This window comes from Gymnoscopelus braueri (genome assembly GCF_963280865.1).
Source record: "Gymnoscopelus braueri genome assembly, chromosome: 1".
Taxonomy (NCBI): Eukaryota; Metazoa; Chordata; class Actinopteri; order Myctophiformes; family Myctophidae; genus Gymnoscopelus; species Gymnoscopelus braueri.
In genome coordinates, this window is record NC_137603.1 from 15,328,413 (window position 1) to 15,350,841 (window position 22,429).

The 22,429-nt window shown below is 40.2% G+C and overlaps 2 protein-coding genes across 5 annotated transcripts in view; one reads left to right on the plus strand and one right to left on the minus strand.

The window, feature by feature from the left end:
* LOC308091551 (interleukin-18 receptor accessory protein-like) overlaps positions 1-14,141 on the plus strand; it is a 42,303-nt gene extending 28,162 nt beyond the window's left edge. For 2 of the 4 annotated variants that reach the window (XM_080437216.1, XM_080437215.1), the window contains exons 3-12: positions 6,626-6,806; positions 6,927-7,128; positions 7,552-7,617; positions 7,968-8,097; positions 8,526-8,689; positions 8,966-9,100; positions 9,712-9,822; positions 9,941-10,078; positions 10,502-10,617; positions 11,156-14,141. In XM_080437216.1, the coding sequence (XP_080293342.1) occupies positions 6,626-6,806; positions 6,927-7,128; positions 7,552-7,617; positions 7,968-8,097; positions 8,526-8,689; positions 8,966-9,100; positions 9,712-9,822; positions 9,941-10,078; positions 10,502-10,617; positions 11,156-11,389 (1,477 nt within the window). In that variant the 3' untranslated portion in view covers positions 11,390-14,141. Of the gene's footprint in view, positions 1-5,434; positions 5,653-6,009; positions 6,245-6,625; positions 6,807-6,926; positions 7,129-7,551; positions 7,618-7,967; positions 8,098-8,525; positions 8,690-8,965; positions 9,101-9,711; positions 9,823-9,940; positions 10,079-10,501; positions 10,618-11,155 lie in introns of those variants that run through there. The other 2 variants (XM_080437213.1, XM_080437214.1) reach the window with 2 other exon arrangements.
* Positions 13,167-20,585, minus strand: pcnp (PEST proteolytic signal containing nuclear protein). The gene is made up of 9 exons (XM_080437308.1): positions 20,507-20,585; positions 18,484-18,869; positions 17,983-18,060; positions 17,379-17,504; positions 16,878-16,955; positions 16,274-16,399; positions 15,763-15,837; positions 14,541-14,596; positions 13,167-14,290 (listed from the first exon to the last, which is right to left on the minus strand). Exons 1-9 carry the CDS (start codon positions 20,550-20,552, stop codon positions 14,179-14,181), a joined length of 1,083 nt encoding a protein of 360 aa, XP_080293434.1. The 5' UTR covers positions 20,553-20,585; the 3' UTR covers positions 13,167-14,178.
* Between the last annotated feature and the right edge of the window lie 1,844 nt (positions 20,586-22,429).

The following is a 22,429-nucleotide window of genomic DNA, read 5'->3' on the forward strand; positions in this document are numbered from 1 at the left end:
GTGGCTCTGCAAGCGAGCCGTCTACAAATGGGTCTGTCTGTGTGTCTGTGCTGGGTTAATCTCACAAAATGCTTTGTCCATTGTCAGACATGAAGTCTGAGGTCCACATCAGACCCTGTCTTGTTTTCATGCACCCAGTCCATTAATGTTTCTTAAATCGTTGCTGTCGGGCAGAAGCCTCTTATCTCCATACTCTAACTTTTTGTTATTTTTTCGTAAATTGAATTCACTGCCATGGAATTAATTAACTAATTCATCCGTCTTTAATCATGTCAATCTGCCACTTTTGCTACTTTTGTATTTGAATCCTGAAAAGTAACAGTTTTGGACATATGAGGTGTCCACCCGACAGAGACGATATATTTGTAGTGATCACTTCTTTCACAACATCCACAGACACAACCAACATAAATGGAGAGAGGACTGTGTTGTATTGCAGTCTAATTTATGAAATACTTCCCCATTATCTCCCACAGCTCGTTCTCGCATCTTGTTTCTGGTTCAGGTCCTCGTACCCATCATCGTAGTAATTGGTGTGGCGTCAACAGTCCTTTATGTGAAGCTGAGAGTTGACATCACTCTGTTTCTGCGGGACACAGTCGGTTGCTATAGCAACTCCTCAGGTGGGAATTCTGTCTTCTGGTTATTTGCTAACCCATAAGCAGGGGTGACCCCCATAAGGGTCTGTAACTCTGAGAGTGTGCAAATGGAAAAAACATTTAAATAATCTTGTCTGTGGGAATGTGAAGCAGGGCGTTGCTGAAAAAGAGCACTTGTGCTCAGCCAACCTCCCCTGGTTAAATAAAGTTTTATTTTTTATTTTTTTATCTTTGGGAGCCCAATCTATAGCTACTGTACAATTCTCAGAGTAAAAATTTTATTTTTACATTTGTAACTCTCAGAGTTACAGACCTGTAAGGGTCCATTTGGACCCCTTGGTGGTCCCCGGAATCTAACATTGAGAATCAGTGTGCTAACTAATTAATTCTGTGCAACAGTTCTTTGCAGAATTAAACTGCATGTGCAGCACAGTCATTCAGTGACCTACTGTAGAGGTATGACTTCCTGTTTTTCAGATGGAAAGATATATGATGCTTATATGATGTGTTACAAGAACAACACAGACATTGGATTCAGTGAGGAGGACAAGAGATGGCTAGAGAAGGTTTTGGAAGAAGAGTTTGGCTACAACCTCTGCCTCTATGATCGTGATGTCCTACCAGGGGAAGGTATGTATCCTGCTCCTCAAAGATTTGGAAGTTAACCACATGAATTCCTAGCTAAATTGTTAAACATTCTGGGAAAATAGCTGATCTACAACCTCACAACACATCGCGTTGTGATGCGTTGTTGTGAGCTTGTATTTTTGCAGATGAGATCCCATGGTGTAGAGGGGAAATAGAGTATATAGAGCCCTGGGGGACCAACTAAGTATATGGGGTTTAAGTGGTTAATTTCTGAACAAAACTCTTTGAGAATTTACAAAGGTAACATAACAAAGTGACCCCTTCAAACTGTTGCTTGCAGCTGTGGCAGAGTCAGTGTTGAACCGCATAGAAGAGAGCCGCAGGGTGGTTCTGATTCCCACATACCCAGATCCAGGGTCAGATTCTGGCTTACTGAGTGCCATCCATGCAGCCCTTGTGGAGCGGCAGACACGCTTGGTTCTGATCCAGACAAAGGCCACAGCAGCCTTACAATCAGACCCTCAACCCGAGAGCTCTCTCCCAGAGGGCTTAAGGCTACTTGCCAACGTTAGGCCTGCTGTCATCTGGAGAGGCACCAGCTCTCAAACCCTCTCCTCTTCTTTCTGGAAACATCTACGCTATCACCTACCTGCTCCACTGCAATTAAGATATATGGCTGGCCAGCCCCACCGTCAGGGGGGGTCAGAGGGTACCCATGCATATGACAATACCATGTGTATGTATTTACCTGTACATAATAAATAAATGTATTGTTATCATTTATATGGTTGAACCACTTGGCCAGTCCTTCCCGCGAAAATGACGTCATCCAGCCGGGAAACGGAAATGCTTCGGTTTCCTGTTTGGCCAGGAACTACCGCACCGGTTTCCTGTTTGGCCAGGAACTACCGTGCTAATAACAAAAATGAATCTCACGCTGTTTTTAAGACATTATAGGATTTGAAGATGGAAAAACAACAGCAAAAGAAAACACAGCTCACGGTAACTAAAGCTCCACTGGCTAAGAGAAACGATCCGCAGATAATATAAAACAATTAAAAGAACGCTTTTTGAAACGCTTCCGTCTTCCGGTGAAAACAAATGGAATTCTGGGTAATGCAGGACTGCGCTAAATAATTGCAATGACGGTATAGTGACCAGCAGAGGTTGCTAAAAATCGTTATTTTTGGACCTGCCTTGTATTGCTTTAAGTAACATTTGCATGTTCACTTTGATTATAATTATTATTATTATTATCATTATTATTTTTAATGCTGCACCGGATATTATATTGCAACCTGCTCGTATTACTAATAATTCTGATAGACCCCTTAACAGACGACGTCACACTGGTTGCAAGCGTCATACTGCGCAAACGTCAAACCCATTCTGTCAGGTCTCGCTAGGGCGCGCAGCACTAGCCAACACACAAGAGGGGGTTGGGGTGTCCTGAAACCAGCGCACCCCAAAACAACAGGTTGAGAATTGATTGTATGAAACAATCACCTGTGCATCCAGTCTCAATGTTGGTAAACAAATAATTGGTCTAATAATTCGTCAGAATGTTCTTATGATACCATCAGCAAAGTGCCAGGCAAAACGTGTTCCATCTGTAACATCCTTTTGCTCACAACAGAACAGATATGTTTTTTATTCTTTTCTTTCTTTTTGTATTCTTTTTTTAAGAGCGTCAAATCTCCTGCACACTTGTACTTTGCAATATGTATACTACTGTATATACTGTATACCCCAGTTGCTAAATTATTCTCCTATAATGTTTTGTACCCCCTCTCTTAATTGTTGTTAACATTTTACTTTTTTATTTGTTTAGTTTTTAACTTGTATTATACACTGTCATTGCATATACAGTGCTGTATATTGTTAACACGTCTGCAGAGTACCAACATTTCACTGCACAATGTATATTTGTATGAATGGGTGAACAAATAAAACCTTTGAATCTTTGAATCACTTGCAGTAATGAAGTCAATGTTTGATTTGACTTTTCTGTAATCACTCATTCATTGTTGGGCATTTGATTTCTGTCCTTGTTTTGTTTTACGGCAATCTGGGAACCTAATCAGTAAAAGAAAAAGAGTTTTAAGGTAAAAGGAGGAATATAACTGTCACTGTCTAAATGAAAATGTTTCTGTGTTTTGCAATAACTGACTTGACCTGACCATGTATCCTCCATACTTCCACTTTGTATGTGTTTTCATGAACGTATTCGCTATTGTATACTATGTTGTATAACAGTGTTGTGTAAAAGAAGAATAAAAGCAAGTAAAAGCCCCCCCCCCAAAAAAAAAAAATACATGATTTGATGCTGATTATGGCACAGGGTGATTTTCAATAGGAAACAAATCTTCATGACCCAGGGGGTGTGGTTTTTGGCATCAAACAGCAAAAAGAATTTAAATCAAGGGAATTGTTTATGCTGTCCATGGTGCTGAAAGTGCACGTAATACAAGTCCAAAGATATCCAATCCTTGGTCTTTGTCTGCTTTCTCTTGGCGGATCGTGAGACAATGGGCTCCTTGGCACAGATATGTAAAAGTCCCCTCAGATACACTGACTTGTCTTGCATCCAAATTGAGAACTGAATGCAGCAGTTCCTCAGGAAGCTCAGTGGCCTTGTGGTTAGAGTGTCCGCCCTGAGACTGGGTGGTCGAGGGTTCGATTCCCCGCCCGGGGGTTTGATTCCTCGTCTGGGTCATACCAAAGACTATAAAAATTGAAGGTTTGGACATGTCCAGGGGGTGCACTTGTGCATCAAGCTGCCTCACACTACAGAAACAGCAGATAGGCTCTTGCCCTGTGGGTCACATGGCTCGGCAAAGCCACAATCAAATCGCCAGTTGCATGTTCAGGCTCTCTCAGTATCTCATGCCAGGACCTACAATCCTACCGTCACTTCTCTGATCAGAACATTTCCATATCCACCTTAGTTACAAATCTTTGTAAAGTTTGACTTTCATCTACCCTTCCAGAACAACATGAAAAACCTCTGCAAATCCTCCTTGACCACAAGAACATCTCCAGACTCTGTCCCACCATGACCCACTCGGATGCAATGAAGTCGGTCCATGCATAACGTTGAAGGGTTGATTTATTTATTTGATTGAGACATAGCATGTTAATAAACATCAGTAAAAACAATATAAGATGTAAACATGCCAAAATTGTGAAGAATGCTAAACTCACATTGGTAGACAGTAGGTAGGTAACAAAAACAGAAACATTACAAGTGACAATATACAAATACAAATAAGTAGAACAAACAAAAACAAATACATTGTACAACATGTCAAGTTAGAAATGATCACAGTTCTGTTATGCCTTGAGCCATTATTATTCATTCATATTTGAAATGGGGCTTATAGATATTTCCCATATTGCAAGTGGTAGCCATTCAACATTTACTTCCCTTTACTGAAAGCACTATTGTGCAAATGTGGCTATATTGGGTGCTATATGGGTGTGATGGTGTGATGTGATGGTGAAAATGTCATCCCGTACCAACTGCACTAGCTCAAATGTAAAACCTTTCTCCTGGACCATCTATGCATGTGGATGTGCACCAGGACAGACGTCACATAGGTGCAAATGTACTGACAAAAAATACCCCCTTTCCCTTTCCTTTCCATGAGACATACATTACAATCACCTGCATCCCAACATGATCTACAGCACAGGAACAAGCCAGGTGGTTATTGTGCGCATAATTTATGGATGGACGGACGGACGGACGGATGGACCAATCGCAGCAAAGCATGGCAGATGAAGGATTCAATTACAGGTTCTAAAATGTCTAGTCAAATGCCACTCAGAGGCACTCTGCTGACACGTCGTGCCTCGCTACGCCTCTCAGCCATTATAAAATACAAGGTCAACTGAGACCTCTTATGGCTTATTGCTTTAATGTATAGAGAGAAGTTCAGAGAACACAGAGCAAGACCAGAAGAGGGAAGACACAAACAAACACATGTTTATGCATTGACATGGCATATAACACCACTTTCCAGAGTTTTACTTTTGCTAAACAAATAAATAAAAATTGTGACAATTTCCACTATACACGAGACCTCTAACACTTTTTCATGTGTCTCTTGCACATGCAGGATGTGGGTTATGCACCATTCTAACGTAACAGGAACAGCAAGCCCAAGGGGGGGGTGTCTTGTAAAAAGATAGGTTCCATGTGAGGTGTGAACCATGTCTCAACATGTCTTCATCGCTTTCTGTAGAACATATATAGTAAAAGAGGACCAACACAAGCTGTGTGGAAAGGAACCAAGCTGAATGGCACAGATCTTAATACTGTAATAATCTACAAGCCAGCAGTAATGAGCAGCTATTAAAGTAAAGGGACAAGGGATGCAAACTGGATCCACTCTGATTCTTGCAATCATTTCCATTTTTTGGGAGGGATGTTGTCTGGAAACACACCACAGGGAAAAGATGGGTATGTAGGCTTTCTGTTTCTGCTATGTTCGCATAGCTCAAATAGCATAACATACTTTGTATTCAATTAGCTGATCCATGTCATATGTGTGTGTGTGTGTGTGTGTGTGTGTGTGTGTGTGTGTGTGTGTGTGTGTGTGTGTGTGTGTGTGTGTGTGTGTGTGTGTGTGTGTGTGTGTGTGTGTGTGTGTGTGTGTGTGTGTGTGTGTGTGTGTGTGTGTGTGTGTGTGTGTGTGTGTGTGTGTGTGAGTGAGAGATAGAGAGAGAGAGAGATAGAGAGAAGCAAGACAAGAGATCAGCAGCTGTCTAAACTGTCTAATCTTTGTCTAAACTGTTGTCTGCCTTTCCAACCATCTAGATGTGCTCCACTACAGAGTTGTGGAGGGTGATTCCTTTAAGATGCCTTGCTCTAAGGAACAGCATAGTAAGGAGGTGGCGTGGACCAGGTATGGAGGAGGACATGAATGTGCACGTCCATCCAAGGACAGTACGAGACAAGAGGAACATGGAAGTGGTGTTATCAGTAGAGACAACATCCTTACGTTCCCAGCAGTCAAGTTAACACATTCTGGAAATTACACATGCCTCATAAAGTAAGTCATCATCATCCCTTTTAATCCCATTTTATTTACATAGTACATCTACACTGTGAGCATTACCACTATTCTTTTTCATTTTTTTTCATTGGCCAATATCTTGAAAATATGTAATTTGTTATGTAGATGTTTTCCAATTAACATAGCAAAGTTCAAAAAAGGGGGTATTCTTTCCCACTGAATGCATGTCATAATCCATAACCCCAAAGGAACAGGTGTATAACCTTAACATAAGCATGAAAACTAAACAGTTTGAAACCAAGTAATGCAGTCAAAGTTTTGTGTCACAACTCTAGGAAAACAATGACATGATAGAATCTGTGTGTATATATCTGCATGTTCTTGCGTGCAGTAAGGTTTTTTATCACTCCTCTACAGTGGTAGTGGGAGGCTGCTCCTTCATCTACAGGTACTGGATAAGGCCAGTCTCAGGTGCATCACTAAGTCAGAGGAGAGTCATGTGGTCATCGTTCTGGATAATGTTGGAAACATTCCCTGTCCTATTTTCAACTGCAGCGATCAGGATTCCAACACTGATGTCACCTGGTACAACTACAAGGTGGCTTACCCCTTCTACAACACATGCATGAATAACATTATCTGATTCTGTGGTCAGTGGAAACATACAGATTATATCACTGATACAAGTCACAACCCTAACCTGTTTGCATTTCTGCAGGCCAAGCCCTACACTCATATATCTACATCGTCACCGAAGAGGGACTTCATTCCTTCAAATAGTGGCTTATTGTGTCACAAAGAAACTTTGTGTCCCTTGAAGGTCTATAAAGAGGACACTGGTGTATACTTTTGTGACAGACACACATATGAGCAAGGGATCAATTGGACCAACAGGAGGGCAGTGGATGTCACAGTCATACGTAAGGATATGTTATGCTTTTGTATTATGCAATGGTGCCCCTGTAAAAGCCAAATGGATAAATAGATAATTGGAGTCTGCTTCTACAGTAGCTTACTCCTCATCCTCCCCTTCGCAATCAGTTTAGCAGCAACTACGAGCTAGCCTTCCTCACCAGCTTGTTCAGTTAGTGTCCCTTGAGTTGATTTTAGCACACTGAGTCTCCTCAGAAAATGCAGCTGGCTCTGTCCATTCCTTTAGGCCAGTGGTTCCCAAACTTTTCATTTCGAGACCCAAAAGATACATTTGGTCCCTTATTTGAGCCCTATTTAAAAAATAGTGAAAATAGCTGATCTACAAGCTCACAATGTTGTCCCTTGAGAGGATATGCTTCAGTGTTATAAATATAATAAATATAATACATTTTTATGTATTACTTCATCAGCACAGGATACCAAAGAGAATCCAATATGTATTCTTCCCCAAAACAACACAGAGGAGGTGGAACTAGGTAAGAGTATCTGAAAGCACAAAAATCGAACCAAGACATTAATGATCATACTTTAAAAGCACTTAATGATATGCTAATAGTCTTGGTCTCTCTGGTTTCAAATAACCTGTAGGCCTATACACACTTTATTCAATTTAAACAGGACTATACTTACTTATTATACTTAAGGACTTACTCTGACAGTGACCAAATGGACCCGTAATGTGTACACTCAGAGTTATGAGGTTCCTAAAAAGGTGTGAGATCCACTGTACTAGGGTAACAATTAACACACTTATAGGTGTGATGTCTGTCATGGGACAGACCAGAGCTAAAGTTTATGTAACCAAGTCTCTTGTTTTGTTTTTAAGGTCAACCTTACACTCTGAACTGTAAGGTACACTTCGGCTTTGAAGAAATCTTCTCCCCATGGGTCCAGTGGTATAGATGTAACCAAGACGGAGAGGACTGTTTGGTTCTAAATCAAACAGAGAGTCCACAGTGAGTTGATAGGGCATATGTACTGGATGGAGGCCAATATTTTTCACATTCAGTGTTGCAGAGTAGTTTAAACGATGAGATGAAGCACTTAAGTAATAATAATTTTCTGCATAGTGTACTTTGCATCCGTAATCGTATAATCTCTTTGCTACAGCTAATCACTTTCCAGTCCGAGCCTTCCTTGACTTTCTTTTTGTTAAATAATGTGTGAGCTGTTGGCATAATTAAAGGACCACTTCACCCATGTTCAACCTAAATTCAATTGGTCCTCACTAATGCTCATTGATGGCGCCATTTCTGTCTACTCACTCTGTGTCTCAGAGGAGGGCTGTGGACAGTTCAGAAATCCGGAATTATCTGTAGGCAGGTTTGGTCATTTCAAAGTGCTCCTGTAAAGTGCTCCATTAACGTAACATAATTTTATTTAGACAGGAAAGAAGGAGCATCTCAGAGTTGTTGAGAGTTGTGGTCACACAGAATGTAACAATAGAGGAGGTGACCCAGGAACACATGAACTGCTACTACACCTGTCTTGCCAGAAATAAAGTAGGAACCTGCAGTGCTACTATCAAGCTCAAGAGGAAAACCAGAGGTATCATTTTTGCTCTCCATGAATCCAGACTGATAATCTCCCTTTGTATTTACTACTACTATTACTGTTCCCACGCTTCCATAGGAATTCATTAATTGTCAAACACCAACATCACCTGTTGGAAGGGGTTACAGTACGACCAACATTTCAGATATTTTTGTAGCATAAATTATTGATGTTCCAAAATGAGGAAAACTGTCTTGAAGTGATGAATTTGATATAGGTCATAATTTCATTCCTTCACAGTATATAATGAATGATGTAACTGTGTTTCAGTAAGCCCTGTAGTGGTTGTGTATGCCATTGTGCCTTTGTTGCTGGTTGCGGGTCTGGGAATCATTGTGCACATCAAATGGGTAGAGCTGTCTCTGCTCTACAGAACCTATGTCCTGCATATAGGCAACGGGGAAGGTGAGAATTGTGCTTGGTATTCACTGAAGACTTAGAGATAAAGATATAGCAATTACATACTATGGTGGTGCACTTCTTCAAATACCTTTAATCAGATATCTGAGATAGCTATAATGATGATTTGGTATCCGTCTCTTGTAAGGAAGTTATGTTTAAGTTATATTTATTTTACCTCAGCCCCCCTTAGTCTTAACAGGATGTGGTTTAGTTTCTAGGTTAACTGCCACAAATCCTTTCCTGTTCGAGGAATGTATAGAGCTGTATCAGTATACTACAGAAAATAAATTGCAATGCAAACCATTAACTGAGTTCTGGAGCACAGTGATGCAATTAAGTCCTATTTGTGCAAATAGAATGTAGGCTACATTTCCCTGTGTAGTTAGTAAGTGCAGTAGCCAGCTGCAATCATTTCAGTTTTTGACTTTATTTCCCCCCCTAGAAAGCATTAATCTCTGGACAATCCCAAACCATTATGTATTAAGGGTCCTATCAGATTATTTAAAGTACATAAAGTAAAAATGGGATGCCCTTTCTTTGATGTCAAATATCCTATGCTCAAAATTAAAAAAGTGTTTAATTTGGATGCTTTCCCTTTCAATTGAACTTGGTAGATGAGAAAGAGTTTGATGCATTTCTATCATTTGTGTGGAGCCGTGCCTCAGAGGAAATTGGAGGACGTTTGTCCATGCTTTCATCATCTAGACCTGGTTTTGATGATCAAAGTAGGTTTCCCCATGAAAACATAATTTCTCCATCCTAAAATATGTAGTCTATATTGTATCCTTGCATATGATATGACAATGCAATAATAGCAACGTTTTGTGAATCCGTTTTTGACAGCAGCCCAATTTGGACTATTTACCATTGAGGATGATCATGCCACCCAGAGGCCACTGGAGGTACTACTACCCGCAACCCTGGAGGACCAGTGGGGCTACCGCCTCTATCTGCTGGATAGAGACCCCATACCTGGAGAAGGTCAGAGTGGGAGAGACATGGGGGATGGGGGGTTTATATGTCTAGCCCTACGGTTCTCAAAGTGGGGTCCACCAGGTGTTCTTCCAGGGGGTCAAAATTGGTTAAAACAACATCAAATTCAGTTTAACCCTACATACTGTCATTTACAAAAAATAATGATACTAATTTGACAAATTTGGAATTTTACTGAAACATTTTCACAAAAAATCTTGTATGGGGGTCCACAAAATACTTTCTGATGCGGGCCTGTGGTCAAATACATTGGTGACATGAAGAAGCTTTTTTGCGTTATCCTTTTGATTATGGTGGGTCAGATATGTTATTGCGACATGTCTATTTCATGATCAATTAAAGATATCAATCAATCAATCTGAGAGAACCACTGATCTAGCCAACTTCTTAACATGTGTTTGTGTGTTTCAGCATACACCCATGATGTGGTCCATGGATTAAAGATAAGCAGAATGCTGATCTGTCTCCTGTCTGTTGACTACCTATCCGACATGAATGCTGTTTTTGTGCTGGAGTCAGGCATACAGGTGGAATATGCCTTTTAATCCCCTTCATTTCACGATCAAACAGTAAACCACCACATCAGTGGCTACTATTTATTGATATTGAAAGTGTAATTAACACAAATGTGAAATTTGTGGTTAAAGGAGTAGTTCACCCAAAAAATGACTTCTCTGTCAATTACACACCCCATAAAGCCTTGAATTCATGGAGATTTGTTTATTGTCGTCGCATTACTGAGCCAACAATTTGATGACCGGCGGAGTCTCAGGTCAGTAGGAGACTCAAAGAGTCTCCTACTGACCGATGACCTGGTCATCAAAATATTGTCTCAGCCTCAGGAATGCGACAAAAACAAAAACAACTCCATGAATTCAAGGCTTCATGAAATTAATAGAAAATAGGTCGTTTTTTTTAGAATTTGTAATTTCATACGTATTATCCATCTTTATTCACTTGGTAATGTAAACTATGTGTAACTTCTAAATTGTCTTAAGCAACTAAATATCTATTTGTCAAATGTGTTTGCAATAACAGCCGTGAAACATTATTCTACACTTTTAGGCGTTTCTACAAGACTGCAACTTCAGGCTCCTATTGATTTGGACCGAAGAAAGGCCAGCATCCCTAGGCCAGCTGGACCCACCATTGCCCCCACTAGTACGGAGGGCCTTGAGGGTGCTTCCAGCTCTGGACTGGGCCTCAGCCGTGTCAGAAAGAGCAATCAGTAACTTCTGGACAACACTGAGGAACAATATGCCAGTGAAGAGAGCAGCGTGCGTCAATCATACAGAATGACCTGGCTTTTATGGGTCATCAGCAACCTTCTTTCAGATTTTTAGATTGTTATGGCACTATAGCATTGAGATGTCATCCACACACAGAATAAATTACATACACATAGTGTGTGTGTGTGTGTGTGTGTGTGTGTGTGTGTGTGATTGTTTTTTTTCACACAGTATACTATAGCTTGAAACCCTTGTTTTCTTGAATGTCAGCATTAAAAATAACCTAAAACATCAGATTGTCTACACAAGTCCTAAAAGTAGAAAATCAAATTAAACTAATAAGACAAGAATATAATACCTGGTCATAAATTATCCAATATTACACATATTTGAATGGTATGTGAATCTCTAAGATTAGCAGTTAATTTGAAGATGAAATTAGAGTCAGGTGTTTTCAATCACACAAACAACCCAGCTGGTTTGACAAAATGACAAACTATGATGAATCAATAAACAGCAAAACAGAAGCAGGTGAACCTAGTATATATAGGGAGAACAGGAATTACCAGGGCTCACCATACTGCATGTTGTGACCCTACTACCTACTATGTGACATCAACACATGGGATGAGTCAAAAACGTGGGCAGGACAACAATGGGTTTGAACACACAATAATGCAAACACATTCATTTTTAGTATGCAGCATGGCCTAGTTATTCCTGTTCCCTTTGTAAGGTCACCTTCTGCTGCTTTACTCCTATTGTTTGAGTTGTCACTACCGAGTTGTTTATTTGTGATAAAAAAAAATATTAAATTAACTGCTTATTTTAGAGGTTCACATACTTTTGCCACTCACTAATGGAAGTTAACACACTTTTTCACACCACTCTGATATGTAATACTGGATAATATTCAGTAATTACAGTATTTGTGTCATTTGTCTTCGTACTTTTTTCTCAAGGATCACAAGAGCTCATACACACAGTGATTGTTATTGAGGTAGAACTGATGCACACAGCACCTAACACTTTATATCCTGCATTGTGCATTAATGTATTTTATTACTTAACTGGTTTTATTATGTTATTACATTTTTTGCTATTTTTCAATTAGGCAGAATCCAATAAGTTTGCGCTTTTATACTTAAATATACGTAAAATGGGACAAAGTTTGGAATCCTGAATTTTATTACCGTTTAAAGAATGCTTCGGAAGAAAACGTTCAGGCACAGGATAAGTCAGTGAGGTACTCTTATTCACAGAGCATCACAATTTGTTCCAGTCACAAGCAAAGGGTGGTAAGGTGTGGTAGCTAAATGTTAGTCTTTCTGGTTTAGGGGCAGTGGAAAATAACCTTTTCTAAACACATAAGACTATTATATGAAAATACATGTGGGTAGTAAATGCCACAACGCAAAATCCATTAAATGACTGGAGATACCAGAATACTGGTAACAAAATGATATGGGTACGGTACTGTTCTCCACAGGAGTTATTAATAGTTGATACAAAGTCATGTATCAGTCTTTTGATTTTGAAGATTAACAGCACAAACATACTCCTAAAATTGCTAGATTCAACCGGAATACAGGAATTATGTTTTGTAGGAAAGACCAGAGAAAAAAGTTAAGGTTATTATATGTGAACAAAACAGCCAATGTGGTGGCACAGTTGGTGAAAAAAAACTAGTTGGGGATGAATATATATACTGAGGGAAAAAAAGATAAAAGTACTTTGCACATTCTATGTCTAGGCTAAGTCTACTGCATATTTTGCTGTACACATATGTACTAACACACCGACCAAATCTAGGATAAAAAAAAAGAAGAAAAGATTGTGACAGTTCATTCAATGTACATTTTTACACCAATAGCAGACAAACTAAAAAACATGAAATCCACCTTACAAGTTTCCACAAAACAAACATGTCATAGTTGGGGTCTCCAAGAAGCATGATTGCCAAATTAGTCAGTAAACACTATCTGGTGCCATTAAAGATTTGGGATAAACTTAATGTTTCCTGACTAATCACTTTGCAACCCACATATCGCATTCCACAGACGAGGCTTTCTGGCACGTCCTGCCACATAGTACCTGGTGGTAGTGGTTAAGAGTTCTAAACCTCGCAGGGGTTGCCACTAAGGTCTCAGAGGCACTTGCCCGTCTGGCAAGAACAGGTCATGTTCTACTTGCCCAAAGGTCATGCCCACTTGCCCGAAAAGTATATCGTCCATTATAACATTAAGAGGTATAATTTGAATTACCATTCAGTAGCCACTGCACGCAGAGTTTGTGTGTGTGACTGTGTGTGTGTGTGTGTGTGTGGGGGGGGAGAACGCTGTGGCCACGTTCAAGTGTTTATAGACAGATATATGTGCTAATTATGCGTTACTAGCGAACTGAAGACGATTGCTTCCCCACTCAAATTTGCCCGTTCGGCCAACCTGAAAACAAACTACACTTTCCTGGACGTTTTATTTACTTGCCACGGGCAGTCGGGCAACCGTTAGTGTCAACCCCTGCTCAGTACAGACACCAAAAAACACGCACAAAAACTACAATCCGTACGTTTTATGCCCTCTTACGACGAAGAGAGGAAATCACAACGATGGCCGAACCACAGCAAAGATGATGGCTGATCTAGTGTTCAACCTATGTGCCACTGCAGATGTGCTAGTTATGCTGTATTAACATACTGTACATTACAGATTGGTTAACGTTTTATTCATAAACTTATGTCCCGGATTGTAGCTTTAATGGTTTCAGCCTCAATAGATCTATCTGACATGGGCTATCCTACCAAAACAAAAACAAAACAAAAACTGAAAATACCCCCAAGGTCACACAAAATGGTATTGTTTAGGGCTTTTCTGTCTGGGCCTTCAGCTTCCTCTCCCAAAGCTTTTGGTGATCAGAGAAACCTTGCTTGCCCTTATTGAAGGAGTTGGGTCCTGCAGATGTTGGTGTCTCTCTGAAAAGTATAGAGTTAATACATTTAGACATTTACTTGATTTTACTTGATTAAGACCAACTTCTATTAATTAACAAAAAAAAAAAAAAAAAAACAGTACACGTCAGAGGAAAATATACATGTATAAAGACAATACGTATTACTTATTCAAACAGTCTTTTCTTCATTGGAGTGGAGTAAATATAACCATATCAAATATTTTTTTTATAATCTGTATTTGAAGAGAGTCAAAGGAAAGTCACGTGTGTACCTGCCAATGTTCTTCATTCTCATCTTGGCCTCTGCAGGCATCTCCTCAGGTTCACTCTGTAGAAGAGAAAAACCTTAGAACCAGTGGTTCTCAACCTTTTCAGGCCACGACACCCCAAATAATCATATTTGAACTGGGTACCCACACCCTGACAAGCACTTGGTACGTAGAAGTTGAGGTTGACTTACATTTAGTTTGACTCGGTTCCACAGATTCATATTGTGACAATAGCAGATCTACAAGCTTGTTGTGAGCTTGTAGATCGGCTATTTCCATTGTTGCCTCTTTCTTATATTATTTGACAATTTCGCCAATGTTTGACCAGTTTTACAGTATAGTTTGTTGATTACTTTTGATGCAGTAAATATTTTTTTTAGGTATTAAAAAGATCTGTTAAGTCCTTAAATTGTCACTTCACTGTCATCTGGTGACCTCTTGGGGGTCCAGACCCACAGGTTGAGAAACCCTGCCTTAGATCACTGGTTTTCAACCTGTGGGCTGGGGCCCACTAGTGGGCCGTGAGGATATTGCATGTGGGATTAGCGAAACACTAAGAGTCGAATGATAACCTTGAAAATGTTGTTTATGGTTACACCAATAAATAAGAACTTAAAAATATACTTCGCAACGTTCGGCAAGGCGACTCGCTCGCCTAACGGCTCGGTCGGCGTTGCCTCTCGTTGCTCAAGTCTGCCAGAAACGGCGCGCCTCCGACGTTGTAACAGTTTTTTGGCCAACTACTAACCAACTTAATATTAGGGGCTGTTAGTCTGTTTTCACCAAACGGGCCGAGTGGTCCGCTTTGCTGGGGGCGACAAAAACTTGCCTAAACCTAACCTTAATAAAATAATTATTGTATGAAAAATAAATAGTGCGATGAGAAGGATTCGATCGCGAGGGGCAGGGATTGAAAGGCTGATGCTTAACGTTCACGCCACGGTGCCATCTGGTATTACAAGGGTTTGGGGAGTTATTTAAAGCGGTCCGCCCATGTGAGAGGCAGTTCCGCGTGCGTCACAGAATGGGCCGTCACCAAGTTACTACTACAACTCTGTGGCAAAAGCTGGGGCGCGGCCTGGACAATGGAGATATAAGGGGAATCCCCGTGACCAAGGAATATCCCCTTTGAACGAATGGTAGATTTGTGGTTGTTTCCCATGCAGAAGACCTGAGTTTGAATCCAGGTGGCAACACATTTGTGCATCATTGTACATGTGCTTACATCATCATCCTCATCGAAGACCGAGGCCAGCCCTGGCTTCTTAGCAGGAACAACTGGTACAGGTTCTTTGGGCTTCTAGGAAAAGTTAGAGAAGAAATATTTAACAAAACAATGTTCCAGTATCACAGCCTTTCACCGTCTTGTCTCAAGTGTTTCTCATCAAGAGTCTTCTTTGCCTATTAAAATATTTGGAATTGTTATAATAATTCACTCAGGGTTAGGCTAAATGTTTTCCCCTGCAGTTAAGAGTAATCAAACATGTACCATCCAAATGGACGCAACGTGTGGTTTATAAAATGTCAAGTGATGACCTGTACAACCTGCCTACCAATTGTATCATTTAGTTAGAGGATTCTAAACTGGGTTAGGATGATTTCCATCCCTTTCCTAGTTTTTGTTTCCAGTTCTCCTGACTGAAAATAGTTCTGTTTGGTATTAAGCAGTCTGTATGTTTCAGTGTCACAGCAAACTAAGACTCCTTGCCCTCATATTTCATTACTCATAGACTCACGGTTGCTCCAAGTTTGATGGAGATTGGGTTGCTCTTCTTTCCCATCTGACCGCTCAACCCAAAGCCCATCTTGGATACTTTGCGAGGCGCCGGTGGAGAGTTTGAGGAGTCGGAGTCGTCCTCAACCTCAAAACAAAAAAAACAACAATAAATCGCTGGCACTGGTGAGTACATTATGATATTAAACTCTGGCGTGGAATGTGTTAATCGTAATAAAATAATTATTGTATGAAAAATAAATAGTGCGATGAGAAGGATTCGATCCCGAGGGGCAGGGATTGAAAGGCTGATGCTTAACGTTCATGACACGGTGCCATCTGGTATTACAAGGGTTTGGGGAGTTATTTAAAATTAAAGCGGTCCGCCCATGTGAGAGGCAGTTCCGCGTGCGTCACAGAATGGGCCGTCACCAAGTTACTACTACAACTCTGTGGCAAAAGCTGGGGTGCGGCCTGGACAATGGAGATATAAGGGGAATCCCCGTGACCAAGGAATATCCCCTTTGAACGAATGGTAGATTTGTGGTTGTTTCCCATGCAGAAGACCTGAGTTTGAATCCAGGTGGCAACACATTTGTGTTTAGCATCATTGTACATGTGCTTACATCATCATCATCCTCATCGAAGACCGAGGCCAGCCCTGGCTTCTTAGCAGGAACAACTGGTACAGGTTCTTTGGGCTTCTAGGAAAAGTTAGAAAAGTTAGTATCACAGCCTAACAGCCTTTCACCGTCTTGTCTCAAGTGTTTCTCATCAAGAGAGTCTTCTTTGCCTATTCAAATATTTGTAAATGTTATAATAATTCACTCAGGGTTAGGCTAAATGTTTTCCCCTGCAGTTAGAGTAATCAAACATGTACCATCCAAATGGACTCAACGTGTGGTTTATAAAATGTCAAGTGATGACCTGTACAACCTGCCTACCAATTGTATCATTTAGTTAGAGGATTCTAAACTGGGTTAGGATGATTTCCATCCCTTTCCTAGTTTTTGTTTCCAGTTCTCCTGACTGAAAATAGTTCTGTTTGGTATTAAGCAGTCTGTATGTTTCAGTGTCACAGCAAACTAAGACTCCTTGCCCTCGTATTTCATTACTCATAGACTCACGGTTGCTCCAAGTTTGATGGAGATTGGGTTGCTCTTCTTTCCCATCTGACCGCTCAACCCAAAGCCCATCTTGGATACTTTGCGAGGCGCCGGTGGAGAGTTTGAGGAGTCGGAGTCGTCCTCAACCTCAAAACAAAAAAAACAACAATAAATCGCTGGCACTGGTGAGTACATTATGATATTAAACTCTGGCGTGGAATGTGTTAATCGTAATAAAATAATTATTGTATGAAAAATAAATAGTGCGATGAGAAGGATTCGATCCCGAGGGGCAGGGATTGAAAGGCTGATGCTTAACGTTCATGCCACGGTGCCATCTGGTATTACAAGGGTTTGGGGAGTTATTTAAAATTAAAGCGGTCCGCCCATGTGAGAGGCAGTTCCGCGTGCGTCACAGAATGGGCCGTCACCAAGTTACTACTACAACTCTGTGGCAAAAGCTGGGGTGCGGCCTGGACAATGGAGATATAAGGGGAATCCCCGTGACCAAGGAATATCCCCTTTGAACGAATGGTAGATTTGTGGTTGTTTCCCATGCAGAAGACCTGAGTTTGAATCCAGGTGGCAACACATTTGTGTTTAGCATCATTGTACATGTGCTTACATCATCATCATCCTCATCGAAGACCGAGGCCAGCCCTGGCTTCTTAGCAGGAACAACTGGTACAGGTTCTTTGGGCTTCTAGGAAAAGTTAGAAAAGTTAGTATCACAGCCTAACAGCCTTTCACCGTCTTGTCTCAAGTGTTTCTCATCAAGAGAGTCTTCTTTGCCTATTCAAATATTTGTAAATGTTATAATAATTCACTCAGGGTTAGGCTAAATGTTTTCCCCTGCAGTTAGAGTAATCAAACATGTACCATCCAAATGGACTCAACGTGTGGTTTATAAAATGTCAAGTGATGACCTGTACAACCTGCCTACCAATTGTATCATTTAGTTAGAGGATTCTAAACTGGGTTAGGATGATTTCCATCCCTTTCCTAGTTTTTGTTTCCAGTTCTCCTGACTGAAAATAGTTCTGTTTGGTATTAAGCAGTCTGTATGTTTCAGTGTCACAGCAAACTAAGACTCCTTGCCCTCGTATTTCATTACTCATAGACTCACGGTTGCTCCAAGTTTGATGGAGATTGGGTTGCTCTTCTTTCCCATCTGACCGCTCAACCCAAAGCCCATCTTGGATACTTTGCGAGGCGCCGGTGGAGAGTTTGAGGAGTCGGAGTCGTCCTCAACGTCTTCAGATGCGAGATGTTGAGCTGAGCGACCCCCGGTTGCTCCAAGTTTGATGGAGATAGGGTTGCTCTTCTTTCCCATCTGAAAGCCAATCTTGGATACTTTGCGAGGCGCTGGTGGAGAGTTTGAGGAGTCGGAATCATCCTCAACGTCTTCAGATGCGAGATGTTGAGCTGAGCGTTTGCCCGCTGTCCCTGCTCCTTCCTCAGAGCTAGAAGAGACAGGCTTAGTTTTCACTCTGCCTTCCTCCTCCTGCGGCCCTGCTTGAGGCAAGACACTTAGCAAGGTGAGCAACAGTTGCTTGATCAATCAAATGAGCTACTACTACCATCAATAACCTGAAGGAATGACAAACTGAGCTCGCTCTAGAATGAATTGTTCAGCTGCATTTCCCATGCGAAAGTTTATAACCTACCCAGTAATCCCTATACTTACATCGTACGACGACTAACTAAAATAGCTGATCTACAAGCTCAAGGCGCATCAAGAGCGTGCAGATTATTTCTTTTATTTTTTACAATAAATTGATGACATGCTCAAAATAGGGACGCCAGGGTTAATAGCTGAAACATTCAGTCTAGAGTAGATTGGATGACTCCTGGGTCAGATATGGAGGGTTTTTGGCTGAGTGGTATCAAGCTATTGATCATTATTTTATTATACTTCTCAAGTTTTTCTCGTAACCCCCCCCCCCCCCCCCCCACACACACACACACACACACACACACACACACACACATTTTCTACTCGGTACAGTGTTTATTAGTGATGATATTGTATTTTGGTGTTATGTTTTACTTTTATGCTATGTTGATGAATTGAATATAGGACCTCAATGGAAACAAGTGGACTTTTTTGTGTGATCCTTTTAGACTAAGTGTTTTTCATACCAGTAACCTGTAAGCTGATTGTATGATGTTCTGCATAGTAGTGTATTTGTATGTCTTCTTAATGTCATCATGATTTGAGTGCACAGGGATCTAATTTTAAGCCAAGTGCTTTTATGAGCGATCCAGTTTAGAGGACCTAGTATTGTGAATTGTACTTCCATTTTACCATGTCTTTCTAAATAAAGTATTCAATCAATCAATCAAAAGAGCTAGCAAGCTAGCATAACGCTAGCTACTGTGGCTAGCCAAGTTAGCAAACTGTGTTACATTGCCACTGGCTCATCATGTCTTTGGGTATATTATCTCTAAATATTGATTTGATTTATCCAACGTTAACACTCTGCAGATGCAGCCAGTCTACGACCTACCACTTATTTTTATTTTCAATTCACTTACTGCTAACCTTAGCATGCATATTGCAGTGTTGCCAGATTTTGTGAGGGAAATAAGCAGACCAGGTCTATGAAAACAAGCCCAAAAGAAGCATAAGACTTAAATCATATATGCATTGGCTATTTGAAAATAGCCGATCTACAAAAGCTTGTAGATCTGCCATTTTCAACACCTAATCTTGAAGAAAATTGAAAAATGTGGAATATTCTTTGAAATGATGCAACAGAAATCTTGTACGGGGGTCCCTGGCACAAAATATTTTTAGATTGGGGTCTGTGGACAAATACATATTAATTTGGGGGTCCTTGACATGAAAATGTTTAAGGACCACTGGAAACAACATTGGGAAACAAGCCCAAATAAGCAACTACACTTTAGAAACAAGCCCAAAAAAAAAACTATGTTTACAAGCAAGACAAGCCCAACATCGCTTATAATAAGCGGACATGGCAACACTGACTGTAAGCTGGCGATGTGGCTAGCAGCCGCTAGCTTGATGTTATCTTAACATGAATGGTGATCGTTTCATCTGCTTTACATCATTTGTAGGAGACCGTTGTAGCAACTCAAGCTTATAGAATAATAGTATCTGCACTATTTAAGATAAATATCACCTCCATCGTCGGTGAACCTCTTGCTGTTGTGCTTGCGATCCGCCATTATTATTACAAAAATAATAGTCTCTTTCGTAGTGTTGCCAGGTTTCCCAAGAGAAACCAGCAACCAGGTCCATGAAGACAAGCCCAAAACAACCGAGCCCTTCGCCCTTTAAACATATACATTGTTGGCTATTTGAAAATAGCCAATCTACAAGCTCACAACGCGTGTTGTGATCTTGTATATCTGCTATTTTCACGCAAAGAATTATAATAATCTTGAAAAAAAATTGGAATGTTTTTGAAACATTTTTAACAACACAAATCTTGTATGGCATAACATATTTTCAGATCGCGGTCCACAGACAAATACATATTAATTTGGGGGTTCTTGACTTGAAAATGTTTGAGAAACACTGGCTTAAACAACATTAGGAAAACAAAGTCCAAGTAAGCAACTACACTTTAGAAACAAGCCCAAAAAAACCGCAACCCGCCGAAACTACCAATATTTACAAGCAACTTCACCAGCAAAACAAGCCCAAAGTCGCTTAGAATAAGCGGACATGGCAACACTGCTCCTTCGTCGTCTTCTTTGGTTACGCGGGTCACCAGCTTGTGAGGTTCATACCGCCACCTACTGCACCGGAGTGTGTATCGTCATAAACCTGATGGTGTCCTCCTGAAGAATAATGTTCAACGATCTGATTAATTAGTTATACCAGACATTATACCAGAGTTTATTTATTTTGTAGATTTGCAAACAGTAGATCATACAATTACAAAAATAATATTTGACATTCAGAAGACGCATAAGAACATGTAATATCTGGTAGTGAATTGGCGTATTGTGCTTTCTAAATAGCTTATTTACCTAACAAATTATGCCGTGGTAAATTGATAGTTGATCCCATATGGGATGCAAAAAAACAAAAACAATAATCACAGAAATGAAGTCCTTTAAAAATAGATATTCAATATCAATTCCCTCTTAAATAGTCATAAAGCAGGCACAGTTTATTATAAAGCCTCACAGCATTGCAATCTTCATTGCCAGTGAAGCAAACAAGTCTTTGTAGTCTTATGGCATCACTTCACTGTCTTACAAATTCTCAAGTAAAATCGTGCTATTACAAATATGTCTTCATGAAGAGTAATGCCCTGATAATGCAGTTTCACATAACATATAATTTCCAAAATAGTGTTGATTCATGTCAACACTGGACATGAATGATAGATCATTCCTCTCGATAAAACATTCCAAGGTATATAGGCACAGTTTTTAATTACCCCAGTTGCAGCCAAAAAAAAAAACATTTGCATACTCCTCTGAATACCTTAAACATATATGCTCTCAAAAACATTGGAGTAAATGCATAAATTGGCTTTAAAGTCAAATGAGGTTTGCTCAGGTTTAATCGGCAATCTAAAAAAGCTTCTAATCTAAGATCTAATATGATTGTCACGGGAAGAATAAATGAGATGCTATAGATATGATATAGAATATAAATCATGTACATCTTCAATAAGTACATTAATCTCTGTTTCATACAAGTTTGATGAGACAAATGAAAAGATGTGACAAGTCCACATTAAAATGGGTGACAAAGGGGTCACCCCATATGCTCACTGAGTAAGAGTGTTACCTTTATATACGTCTATATAGTCCTTTATGCAGTTGAGCCCAGTTCGAATCTGACCCTAAGCACTTTACAGCGTACCAGGAGAAGGACAAAGAAATCAATATTGCAATATATCGTTGTGCTCCCGTTCGCGATAAATAACCGATACACTGCCGGTAAATATCGATATTATATTATACATCACAACGTGCATGTGCTCTACGGATTGAATAGATTTTCCATTAATTATTAGATTACTCCAATGTTGATATCACTGGGTGGTGGAGATATACATTTGAATCAAGGATTTTCTATTTCA

Coding starts and splice junctions, on each gene's coding strand:
- pcnp (XM_080437308.1), bottom strand. CDS start 20,552: ATGGCGGATCGCAAGCACAACAGCAAGAGGTTCACCGACGATGGAG. Junction 16,956..17,378: donor CCATCAAACTTGGAGCAACC/GTGAGTCTATGA, acceptor AACTTTTCCTAG/AAGCCCAAAGAACCTGTACC. Junction 14,597..15,762: donor TCTTCGATGAGGATGATGAT/GTAAGCACATGT, acceptor TCTCTTCTACAG/AGTGAACCTGAGGAGATGCC.